This window comes from Siphateles boraxobius, unplaced genomic scaffold (genome assembly GCF_051911475.1).
Source record: "Siphateles boraxobius isolate OS27281-9 unplaced genomic scaffold, OSU_SipBor_1 7, whole genome shotgun sequence".
In the NCBI taxonomy this organism is placed as follows: domain Eukaryota; kingdom Metazoa; phylum Chordata; class Actinopteri; order Cypriniformes; family Leuciscidae; genus Siphateles; species Siphateles boraxobius.
The window spans coordinates 34702945-34716637 of record NW_027509197.1 but is presented as its reverse complement, the minus strand read 5'-3'; the positions used below and the strand labels follow the sequence as shown (position 1 = coordinate 34716637).

General features: G+C 37.7%; 1 protein-coding gene across 4 annotated transcripts in view; it reads left to right on the top strand.

Annotated features, from left to right (window-relative positions):
- The window catches only part of hdac4 (histone deacetylase 4), a 260715-nt gene extending 247517 nt beyond the window's left edge, over positions 1 to 13198 (top strand). For all 4 annotated transcript variants that reach the window (XM_077215662.1, XM_077215663.1, XM_077215664.1 and 1 more), the window contains 3 exons: positions 6536 to 6620; positions 6968 to 7109; positions 8990 to 13198. In XM_077215662.1, the coding sequence (XP_077071777.1) occupies positions 6536 to 6620; positions 6968 to 7109; positions 8990 to 9029 (267 nt within the window). In that variant the 3' untranslated portion in view covers positions 9030 to 13198. The remainder of the gene's footprint in view (positions 1 to 6535; positions 6621 to 6967; positions 7110 to 8989) is intronic.
- The last annotated feature ends 495 nt before the right edge of the window (positions 13199 to 13693 follow it).

Below are 13693 nucleotides of genomic sequence, written 5' to 3'. Positions count from 1 at the left end.
CAAGATTTGTATTTATTTATATAAACATAATCAAGAGCACACCAGGTTTAATAACTTAACATTTTCTTTACATTTTTTTTATTGCTGTGAGTGAGCCTATTTCTTGTAGCTTTTTATTTGTTACTACTAAGTTGTAGCAATGTTCAATGTTATGGGAAGGAGGTGGCGACAACCGGCGAACGTTCAACAATTTTAATAATGAATAATTAAAGGCATACAAAAACAAAAGTAAAGATGGCAGTCCCTCACGGTCGACTGCCGCCACACATAATAAAACAAAACATTAAATAAAATAGTCCAGGCCTGTTCCTCTCTCGATCTCCACTGTCGCCGCTCCTCCTTTTATGCTTCCGCTCCTCCGTGAGAGATACGAGACCGGTGTGTCGCTAATAAGAATGATATTAAATATTACAAAATAGAATATAATTTCTAATCATTATAATTGGAGGGATGGGTGGGTAGAAAGAAAGAGAAAGATAGAAAGTAAGCAGCTACAGTAGTGTGACCTGTACATATGCACAGGATAGGAATGAACTTTTTCTCTTACCCACAAGGCACTGTGTGTCTCCACAGTCACAGGCTTGTCAGAAAATATATGCACTAACTGATCTGGACCTGTTTGCTTTTAGAGTAGAACCACATACTAGCAGTCTTAATGCAATAATCATAATCGGTTTTCCTGCGCCAGCATTCGGTCGGTGGCAGACAGTGAGTCTGCAGGCCCGCCTGACGCTGCCTTCATCTCCAGTTTGCCCCATGGGAAGGTTAGTTGTCATAGCAGGAAAAGGATAAAGGAGACTGAGGCATTGAGCAAGCAAAACTGCTCAGTAAGGGCCCATTTCAGCTGCCTATCGAGTGCACTCCCAGGAGGGATGTTCAGAGGGGACTCAGAGTATCTCACGCTCGCTCTCTTCCCTTTCAGCCAACGGACGCTACCAGCGGCCCATCTGAAAGCAGTTATCTTCACACCTCTCGCAGACGGGGTCACTGACAGCCAGGGAGACACAGACTTAAAGTAATCAAAGGAAATTAGGAAGCACAAAGTACAGAGGAAAAGTATGTCATAAAGCTCGAGGGTGGAAGGACTGACTATCCCATGAGCATTGGACACTCAGAACAACTTATGCCATATTCTTCAGCCCTCTTCAGTGCATATTGTTTTAATACGCAAAGAGTTAATTGGCTTGTTTCTGCCTTATTTGTCCAAGTATGAAAATTGGAGGCCTTGTTTAGATTCTAGTGGAGTATCATGCATGTTTTTCATGGCACACATTCAGGGGGTCTTCAAAAGGGACAGTTCAACCACACTGTCATTTGATGACCCATGCAAGATGTCAGAAATGCCCCGAGAAGAGAAGCGCAGGCCAGATAATAGATATTAAGAAGCGAGAGAGCACAGACTGTAATCAGTATTGCAGGAAGCAGGTGTTTTATCATTGCATTCAAGCCCACATTGTAACGGAGGTGAAGTTCAGGGCAGTGAGTAGATGATGTCGATAGAGTCTGAGAGCTTTCGAGAGCGTGTTTGAGTGTGTTTGAACTAGAGACTCATGGGATAACAGGTGCTCCAGCTACCCGAACCTCTTCTCCGCCTGGTTTGCTCATCCGGTCGTGTATAATTTGAAAGGTAAATCAAGCTTGCTTGAGTGCTTTCACTCAAAAGTAAACCAATTTATTTATTTTAGGAATCGATAAGACCATTTTTTTACATGTTGTGTGTAGTTTAAAAGAGAAAATTATTAAAGTAAAACTGAACACACGGCATAATAAAAGGCAGTTGTTTGCAAATGTAGTTATAATAGATTAATCATGTTCATCATTACAGAAGGATTATTTGAGACTGATTTTAATCTTCTGATAGCGTTGGCTGCATTATCCATTCCCAGTGTATAATAGATTATAGTGTTATGTTAATAATATAAAGATATGTTGTTAAAAATATAAAATCATATATATATGATTTTATATTTATGATAATAATGACAGAAGTACTCTAATCTGTAATATTTAAAGATTACATTGTTTAATAATTATTTCTATCAAATATAACAATATAATCTTTAAATGTTACAGAGTTTAATATTTTGGTTATCATTTCAATTATTTTATTATCTTTTTTTACAATATACCTTTATATAATCTGTAGCTATAATATGTGATTATATTTATTTTAATGTAGAACTGTTTTAAAATTATAATAATTATATCATTCATTTATATATATATATATATATATATATATATATATATACAGTATATATGATCATTATAATTCAATGATATTTAAAGGAATACTCCATAATATTTATTTTATATTTAATAATATTTAGAATTATTAAATATAAAGCAATATAGTCTTTAAATATCAATTGAATATCAATTATCAATCAGAAACAATCTTATGGTGTTTTTGTACATGTCATCGAAATCTAAGTACAGTGTCCTATAAAGACCAAAAATATTTGGCGTTACACAAATTGTTATAAGCGAACCGCACTGACACTATCCGGGTTCCCTGCTGTTCATGGAGCGAGAGAGTGAATGATTGAGCCGCTTTACAGCGCAGCAGCCTCCTATGCGACTGTGGTCATTATATTGAGCGTTTAACTGCCTGGGCTGGTGTGTGTGAAATATGATTCCTCTTGTTTAAAGGCAGGTAAAGAGAAAGAGGTGCTGTTATAATGAGGATTGTGTTTCCTTTGAAAATAAGTCAGATCAGGGGCGCTCTGATGATCAGTTCTCTCACTGTGATCCATGAGTAACCAAAGGTTTCGCTAGTTAAATAGCGCATGAATGATGCTTCGACTCTGACGTCATTCAGCCTTGAATCCGTGACTCATTGATGGATGTGTGCAAGCAGATGTTGTTCTCAAATTGTGGTCATTAGCAATTATATGATAAACAACATCCTAATAAGCTAATTGTTGCCATTCACCATAAGGTTTTTTTCTGTGTTTACCCAACTGCTACAGTAAACATGCAAGCTTTAACCTATGTGGCTTGGGCTTGATTTCCAGAATTGTTTTTGTCCTGTATAGGACTGTTTGTTAGGTCACTGCAATCAAATTAGGAATTTCGAAATAAACTGTAATCAGCTCTGTCAGGGCTGGTCATGAATGTCCCTCTAGTAAAATCATTTTCAATGCATTAATACAGAGGTACATTATAGTAATTGACTTCCCTAGTTCCCATATCCTGTTCACTTTAGCACATGTAAAGGGGCTATATGTAGAATTCAGAAACCCTTGTTATTAGTGACACCGCTGGCCTTTAAGTGAACTGCAGCCAGCAACTTACTGCTAGTTCTTCACTCGTACACACGTAACGTACAAGAGACCGAACTTGATTCAATGCCCCGATATACTCACAGCGAAGTTTCTTTTCGTTCTTTGATTAGAAGTAAGAAGACGTTGGAAATACTTTTGCAGCGATACACTGTTAACAAAAACATCCTGACGCCGACCACACTGATGAATACTTATGAATACTTAAATATATCCTGCCAGCTTTCCTTTCAATAACAAAAAAAAACAACAAAAAATCACAGGTGTGAGAAAACGGCTGTTAAGAAAGCATCTGATCATATCGATGTGGATATGTTTGCTGTGCAACTCACCGGCATCATGTCGACAGATGAAGTCATTCAAATTACACTGTTATGATAGTTTGGATATAAAGTATGTTTGAGACAATAGACTATATACATATCTGGCTCTGTGAGACTATAGTTTGAATTAATCCCTTTTCTTTGCATGACTTTGACGTTACAATTATTTCGGCATTATACTGACCATTGTATCAGTGTGTCATAGATCGAAATATTCTTTGAGTTTTTGGCCCGAGTCCTTCGTATAAAAATACAGGCTTTTATAGACAATCTGGGAAGTCAGGTAAGCTCTCGTTTTTTAAGGTTTTGCAATGCAAAATACAAAAAGCGATTAATAAATGAAAATGCATATTTAAAGCCCCTTTAAATCTACCATGTTGACAATACACACAAGAACCAGTGGGGCTCTCGCCACCTTCTTCTCTGGTGATGAGTATGCAGATCTGAATGCAGAATTTTGAGAGAATCATTTCTGTCTGTTTTCATTCAGAGTAATCAGAAGACTTGGAATTATGTATTAAAGCACTAAAAACTGAAAAAATATAGTTTTTTTCATTTATTTTACCGATCAAACTGTTCCATTATTTATCCGAAAAAATTATAAATCGGAAAGTGCTAACTAAATAGTTTTAGTTATAAAGTGGCACAACGCCCAAAATATTGAAAACCACTGCCTTAATGTATTGCAAACTATCAAGCTTTATTCTTTTGCTTCTCTGCACTATTGCATGTTCTTTTGGTAACCCTGTTTTGCATGAAGTTCCCAGCAGTTCGCTTGGCTTCATCCATATTTGAAGGACGTGCCCCGTTCTCAAACAGTCAGAATTTATATTGCTGCAGGCAGGTTGACAGAAACCATCCTAACAAAAGCTTTTCTTTTTCCTGGAGAATGTGAAGGTCCTCACACACTCAGGCCGCGGGCAAGGGCGAGAGCGAGAGAGAAAATCAAATAAATCCCACTGTCATGGTGGATGCCGGCAACTGGCATGTGTTTCATACCTGCCAAGCAACTTGGCGTGCGCTGACAAGACCTATTAAAGTTTATAGACGTGCAGCCGGGCCGTCCATCACGATGACAGACAGGTCGCCCCCCTCCCCCTCGGCCAGTGCCAGGGCAGGACAGGGTCGCGGCCGCAGCGGGACTGGAGAGCTGAGAGGGGCCGGGCTGAACTGGGAGGATTCCTATGGGAGCGTACCGGGGGGACGAGTGTTGACCTACAGTCACACCGCACAGCGGGAAAGTGTGAATGAATGACCAGCTGGCCTCACACACGCAGACTTTTCACCCCTCCATATGGGACTGCTGGCTTCAAGTCATGTTGGAACGATCATATTTACTAGATGAACACCACCGCAGTGTTGTACCTGTGGGAAAATCTGGATTTTCTTTGAGGCCGGACTTTCTGAGCTGGCAACGTGTCGATTGAAGAATTACGGTGGAAGCTAATTGATATTGAGCATATTTATGTTTTCGTTAGCCGGCCTGCATCCATATAGTTTTTACGCACATTTTTAATATTGTGTGAAAATGTTGGATGGAAACACTAAGATGCAAATCAAATTTTAATATTTATATGAAAACTTTATATAAATATACATAAATGTATTGCAAAAAAAATAGTATCAGATAGATAGATATGGTAATGTTTTCTCTAAAAGGTGCTATTTAAATATAATTTACATAACTTATATAAATAAAAAGAGTTTGCTTATATTGTGTGTTTTCTAATATTTTAGTACTGGGGGTTTGATATGTCTGTGTGTCGTGCCGAAGCAGGATTAAAGTCTCCTCAGACGGCTTTTCCCAACGCCTCCAGTCCTCCTGCCCTCGTCTTATTTGTTTTAATTAAACCAAAGCTTCCAGCTCGGCCAGGAGTAGAGAATGATCTCTCCCTCCTTCTTTCATTCTCTACACTTGATAATATTTCAAAATCACTCCACCCTGTTTTCATGTGTTTTTTTTCTCCTCTTTTTCATGTAAATGGTTTATGAAGGATGAATGACAGGACGTATGCCCTTTTCTTCATGTTTAATGTTTGCATATGAAACGCTTGGCTGTAGATTTTCATAATTTTTTTGCGTGGGGGTGAAAAAATGCAGCCGAGAGCCAAGGGGAAATGGAATCATTCCACATGTGGAATGCAGCGTCGCACACTGGCTGTTTCCTCTGGGCCGTGGTCTCGCTGGTCCCTGAGCTGTCGTGAGGGTTTGCCGGAGCATGAGGTCTCGTTGCCCACGCGCTGTGACAAAGCACAAAGCCCTGCATTGTTGGCTAGCTTTAAAGCACAGCATTCAGCTCACATGTGAGCCGCCGTTAGAGCGTAAACACAATCTTGCTATTAATACATTTATTGACAGGTAGACATCGGTGGTCCCTGAAAATAATAACTAGCAAGGTCTGCTTCTATAAATAACCTGATGAAGATGTGAATTTGTTGTATATATTCTCCAAAATCATACTTCACATAGACTTGTGTTAAAGTTAGCATGAAAAGTTATCACCTTTTCTTCCCTATTGTGATGGGTATCCGAGTGAAATGGCTTCTCAGACAAGAAAAAATGTATGATGGGATTTGCTTTTTTCTGTGGGGAATTGTTTTGATGGTTGTGGTTTGCTATTGGTCGATCTCATGTGAGTGACAGGTTGCCCCGCCCTCGCGCCAGTAAACTCGTCATTAGAGAAGAGATGTTGCTGCAAAAGTTATTTTGATTCAAAATTATGAAGACACATATATATATATATATATATATATATATATATATATATATATATATATATTTATTCATGTCTTCATATAATAGTAAATAAAAAGTATTCAAATAAAGTACAATATTTTTATTCCTTTGAATTATTTAATTTAAAGGTTCATTTAAAGGGATCTTTGTCCAGTCTATTGTTTAATCTTAAATGTGTGATCTTCCCTCCAGTTGGATCCTCTTCCTGAAGACGTGCTTCAACAGAGGCCGAACCCCAATGCCATTCACTCCATGGAGAAAGTTCTGGAAGTCCAGAGTGAGTGCAAACACACTTTCACGATTCATTCACTGATGCATATTGTACACACCATTCAAAAAAGATTTGTTTTTGTGTTTGTAGTATAGTTTATTAGATAAACTTGCCCCTGAACAAAGTGTAAAAACAAAACAAATTGTGATTGGTCGCATATCATAAGGTGTCTTCCTCTTCAAGTGGGCAGTTTTTGGTGAGAATATTCTGCAGTATGGACTAGACTTCTGTTTAGTCATAACTCTGGCATGCATGTGATCTCTTTACATGCTTTTTGTATTTGACATCTTAAACCTGTAAATAAAGTTTTTACTCATACTTAAGGCTAAGCTTTGACCTTGTTTTGTGCCTAGGTAAATACTGGCGCTCGCTGGAGCGATCTGCCTCGACTCTGGGCTACTCTCTGCTGGAGGCTCAGAGATGTGAAACTGAAGAGGCAGAGACGGTGACCGCCATGGCCTCCCTGTCTGTGGCCAACAAGCACATGGGGAAGAGGTGCAGTTATATTTGAGTTTGTGTGTTTGTGTTGGACATATGGCACATTCCACAAATACGGTTTGTGTCCCGTTACTTTTTTTTTTTAAACAGTTAAGACACAAATAGCGTGTTTTACCTAAAATTACCAATATTAATTTCATTATTTATAAAATACTTTTTACTGTACAAAATTACGTGCGTGCGTGCGTGTCTGTTTATGTGTATTTATGGTTGTGTGAGGTGTCTAGAGGTACAGGACAAGTGTGTGCATGAGCCGTGATAGGCAGACGGCCGGTTCAGGGCAGACGTCCAGCAGCGTCAGGCTTCTGAGAGACACACACTGCCAGAGTCATAATTAAAAACACTCAGGAAACATTGAGCACAGATGCTTGAGGTTTCTGGACCTTCCTTACACACTCACACTCTTACTCTCTCACATGTTTATATACATGTGCCCAGCACAGGTTCAAACTCGCATTATTTCCTGTTATTCCTATTAGGGGCCAAATGCCCAAAAATGCATTGACACCTATTTTAACTTTATTTTCTGTTTTCTGACTTGGTGTCTGTGGAAGCCACACTTGACTGTGGAAGCTCCTCCACTCTTTGTGCCAATTTTGGAGTCGGTCTCTCAAACACTGTAACGCCACCAGACAACAAGTTAAAGTTTCATCAACGTTTTAGCTAATAACTTTTTTAAACAAAATTATGTTTTCCTCTCTAGATACTTTGAAAGTTCCATGAATCTGGTTGTTTCAATTTCCTCCTGGTTTCTTCCAAAATTCTCAAATACAATATTCAAATTTTGTAAATCCTCACCTTGGTATGCGCCATTTCTGTCATTTTAAATGAATTTGCATCTTTTTTTATGCTACTACTCCTAAAATACTGGTTCAGATCGTATTCAGACAAGACCAAGACACAGAAATCCACTAAGTGTCTTACACTATTCTCAAGTAATGCTAGCAAATTGACACCAGGAAGTGATGATTTATCTCTGAAATGAGTTTGTACACTTTGTACATACTGCTGTCAATGGAATACCATATAAATTCAATTACAGTGCCACCTATAGGTCAAATACTTAGTCAAATCTGCTCTTAGCATCAACACATAAACTGATTGTTCAATGGGAATGTCACTGTGGTGAATGGCTCCATAAATATATATTTGTACAATATTTATATATATTTAAATATATAACTATATTTGCATCTCTTTACTGAAGGATCCTAAGTAATATGGATCTTTTTAAAAACATTTTTGAGTAATTTGTGTAACAAAGTGTTTTTAAATTGTATTTTTATTCATTGAAATAAAGTTGAAATTATATAAAATATTAATATAATATGAAACATTTGAAATGTTTCCTTGGCAACTAACTGAAATCATTTTACCTTCAAGAACTAAAATGACTAAGCCTGAAATAAGTTAAAAAATAAAAAAGGCTAAATCAGACAAAATTACTAAAATTAAAATTGAAAATCATATTCAAAGTTTTTGTCTCTGCACTCAAATCTCTGTGTGTGTGTGCGCATGTACAGGGTTCCCAGAGACAAAGAAACCTGGAAATATTTTGGAATTTTAAAATTGCGATTCCCCCCAGGTCTATGGAAAAAAATTTATAATTTATATAAAATATTTAAATCATGAACATTAATGGTGAATTTAAATGAATTTGTACCTATGCTCAACTCTGAAATAATTAGTTGGTGATTATATATTTAATCGTGATTTTAATGTAAACATTTTAATGTTTAATCGTGATTTTAACGTGATTTAATGTTAATGTTTTAATGCTTAATGTGTGAAAATCCCTAGTTAAAAGATGTGGAAACCTGTCATGTATGATGTAACTCAGAACGTGTGTGTGTGTGTTTGTGTGTGTCGCCCCACAGGACAGAGGAGGAGCCTATGGAAGAGGAACCTCCATTGTAGAAGGTCCGCTCGAATGCCTTGGTGACCCTCTCAGCTCAGAGCCTCTTCAAGGCCTCTGACGTCACTCTACTCTCTCCATCCGTTTCATTTTTTGTCCCGCGATGTGCGCACTTTGAGCACGGGATCCGAAACGGCCTGAAGAAATCTCCGTGACACCCAGAGTGCGACAAACGTCTCAGCCGTGTTAGTCTGTCTCTGTCCGTGGCAGCAAGTCCAGGATTGTGCATTCTGGTCTGTCCACAGGGACATTTAACATTCGAGCAGGACATAGACTCATGTTTCATTGTTAGATGTGAGAGCTGGTGCTTTCGACAGGAACTTTTTTTCAATATTTTCCAGAGCCACTATAGTCCACATGATTGATTTCGGCTGTGGGGTCTTGTTGCGGCCTACGTCTTTTTATTTGTTGTTTGTCTGTTTTTCTTTCTTTTCTTTTTTTTTTCTTTTTGGGAGAAAAAAGTGACTTGTTCCATTCTCCATCCAAGTTACCGCTTCTGACATTCATGACGAGAGACCCTCAAGGGTGGACGATGTGACTGTGAGAGAGGGCGAAGGATTCTGGGAAGCCCGACAGAGAGCCATGAAAGTGACAATTTGAGTTTGTGCCTTTTTCTAAAAGAGTTTCCGTGACGGATCGAGAAGAACATTGCCTTAAACTAGTTACAGGAGGGGAAGACGTTTCGCCGCGTCGGTTTTTCTTGTCGCAATGGTCAAAGGCTGGCCTAAAGAATCGAGAAACCCTCAGCATGTTTACCAGGAACTCCCTGCAGATATCTTCATGTTTCACGCGCATTATGACCTGTTTTATGTTCCTTCATTTTTACTGTGCTTGTGTTGGATGTTACATGACTTTAAGTGTCACTGACAAGCTAACTTTAAGGTAGTTGCCAGCCATCCAAGGGCAAAATTTAGTTGAATTCTCCAACGCTTTAGAAGGCAAGCCAATGTAGCGACTCATTTCTACTCTAATGACCAAATACGCACCTCTTCCTCCACCTCCGAAGAAAGGTTGACCAGCATGCAGCTTTCCATCTGCCAAGTTAAGAATTGAACCTTCGTAGATTAACAGCGCCAACAAGCATGAGTTTGCTGTTAACCCACTACCTGCGAACATATAGGATAGGGCTGTGATGACCACGCGTCATGTGATTTGTAGTTAGAGACAAACTTTCTATTTTTCCTTTTCTCAACATGTTGTACTTTTATATAGCTATGAATGTCTAGTTTTCCGGTTACTTTACAGTTAATCAAAGGGCACTAGCGCATCACTACTATTATTGTACTCAGCAGATGGTCAGTTTTATTGACACCTTTGAAAAAAGCGGAAAAGGGCTGGTTACCGATTTTAAATGTACCACTGAGCCTTCAGACGTGCCACCTGGTCAGATTTAGCGCTGGTTTCCTGCCGACAGGCCTGAGCGAGGAGGGTTACGGGCCTTTCACTAGGGGCAGGTGCTACTGAAAATGTGCTCGTCACATGACACAATCCAGGAAGTAGCGGGACCACCAGCTTCCACTCAGAAAACAATCGTAAACGCCTCTGAGAAGACTGTGATACTCAGACAATCTGCATGGGACATTGACATAGTCGCCGGCGCTTCGAAATGGCACATAGAATTGTATATATGCGCAATTATGCATGCTGACAGTAGATCATTTGGCTTGACTTTGATTGTACATTGAATTTTATTAGATTCTGGACTGATGAAGAGGCGATGGTTTGTTTGACAACCCCTGACTCGTGTTTAGCCTCTCGGCAACTACCTTTGGCATTCTTTTTCTGTGTGTCATGTTCAATATGAGACTCATTAAGGCGGGAGATTTGACTCACCGTTGCCATTGTTCCTCGACTTCATTTTTATATATGCCTGTCATGTATGACTACTCCACTTTGGGTTCGTGCCCATTATCTTCTTGTCCGTGTTTCTTGTTTTTTTGCCTTGTGAGCTCATTTGTCCCGTTTCATTTTTTTGTACTTTTTGGATTATATACTTGTTCATTTGTCAGTCTTTATGTAGTTGACAATGTGTTTTACATGCTCAAGTCTTTAGTTTCTTGTTTTAGAGAGTAACAAGCCTTTTTTTAATTTGTTTTATCTTGTGTTTTGTATGCGGTGGGAGGGAGATGCTTTTACTTTGTATAATGATTACGACAATTGTGTATTTACTACGTTCTGTTCATAGTAGATTTATATTTCAAAGATCTATAGATATATTATATATTATAAAGATTGCAAAGTGATATATTTCAGTATATGGTCTGGCATGGCCGTCGCTGGTTCCACTGAAGGCACTGTTTATTGGTTCCATGCATTCACAGTAGCATTACTCTGGCACCGTAAACTCTTGATCAAACGGATCGTTGCGGTTCCAGGCTTCAGTTTGACAGAGAGCTCTCTAAACTCTCATACGAAAGTCCCGTGAAAAAATATTATTGACTGACACTGTACATTTCCATTGGTAAAAGTCCATTTGGAGAGACCAAGTAGAGTATACTGACAGTGATCCAAAATGGATTTCATTTCATTTTCATTTGAACTATTTGAACATATCAACAACACATCCGGGTCATATTTCACACTAAAATCAAAGGAAAAGATGTAATAAATCAAATTTTGCCAATAGAAATTTAAGCAACACTGGCTCAACCAACGGTGTGAGTTTGGGGTGTGGCTATCTGTTTGTTCGACCAATGGCGGACAGGGAGTTTCCAAAAGAAGTGTTTGAAAATAATTACCATAAGTTACACATTTCAGCTTTATGAAATATAAATAATTAAATTGAAAAGATACTAATTTTAAAGAGAATTAACAAAAAGTTGAAAAATAAAATAGTTTAAATTATGATCATGAGATTTGGGGGAAAATATGCTTAATTGACTTTTTAATATCATTTCCTTTTGATTTTAGGGTGAAATACAACCTGGACATGACTTTAGGAAAATGTAAGCGTTTTATTTATATGCGGTCACTCTCGGGACTCTAATGTTTTGTAAAATCCGTGTCTTGTTACTCTTTCCGAGCTATTTTGGGCATTTTTGCAGTATCATATCAAAACCAAGTCCATCAAATCTCATCTGATTTACTTTCAAGAATGAAGTGCGAAGGCTGACATTGATTTGAAAGTTTCCTGGAAATACAAAGCGACATAATTGTTATACTCAAACCAGACAGCCATCAAACTCTCAGACCACTTTGCAATAATACAAACGGCAGCCTATCGAAAGCCTTGTCAAAGGGACGTCACTATCTGGTTCATCCGGATAGTCATTTTCTTTTCTCTTGTTTTGTATAAAAGAAAACGAACTGCATTCCATTTGGTTTCCCAATCTTTTTTATTTTGTTTTTACCTTTCTTGTCATTCCTGCTAATTTGCCATGAGGTCTGGCCTGAGCAGTTGTTTATTTGAAGGCCAGGGTGAAGTTTCTTTTATTCTCTTTCCTTCACAGCTGTAGATTTCTGCATGGTTTGTGCGTAAGCATGCCTGTCTGTCCTTGTAACATATTTGCACAAAGGAGGAACACGGGAGAGTTGAGGCTTTGGAGAACGCATGGGATGGAAGCTCTTCTTTCCTCCTCTGTTTCTGGTCAGTTCGCAAACGGAATGATGCTCTTGGTGTCCGACAGATGTGCTTTTTACTTGTTTAAAAAAGGAATGAAAGAAAAATGACTTTTGAATATTTTACAACAACAAGAAGAAGAAAGTTATCTAGCACTTGTGACATACAGACTATAGACTTTATTGTATTTATGTAGAGCATTGTTTTAGGTGAACTACACACTACGTCACACTTTAGACTGTTTGTGTGACTTCTTTTGCTTTCTTTTCTCGTTTTTTTTCTACTCTTCCTAAGGATTTGTTTTTGAGGCTGGAGGAAGACTAGGAAAAGATTAGGGTCATTCCTTTAGAAACATCTGGAATCATCAAAGGGCTTTTTTCCAGATGTTTGTCAGAAATATCTTCAGTTTGTCCAAAGGGAGAAAAAAAAACACTTATCAGCCAGTAATACCTGTGACCACTGTGGCTCGAGAACAGTTCTAGGTTTACAAAATGTAAGAAATGCTTATTATTTTTGTCACTTTGTTTTTCCATTGTTACAATAGAACTTTTCTTGGGACCTTTGCTCTAATGTTTGTCTTTGACATCAACTATAAAGTACCTTGTTTTTGAATACCATGCTGTCTTGTTTTTATTTCCAAGCACATTATCACTCAGTGGATTCACATAATGCAATGAGTAAGGGGCTCTAATTATTATAATCACTAAATTGATTAAATGTCATATGTCCTAATAAGATAATTTAATTGATGACTTTTTTTTTAGTTTTCTGCTTTCTCTATGACTTCATGTTTTGTACATTTTATCATAATTTTAGGTTTATTAATCATTGTCATATATCTTGTAGTACATGTGATCTCATACGAAAAAACCGAAACGTACCAGAAAAAGAAAGTTATTGGTCGGGTGCATTTTTACATTTTCTTGAATGACTCTTGACTCCTTTACCTGCCATCTTTTGGTAAATAAATTGTTTATCTTAAATAAATAATACATGTTATATATATATATATATATATATATATATATATATATATATATATATATATATATATATATACATTTGTGTTTGAATAATAGTTCAATTACAATTGTTCATTGGAATGCC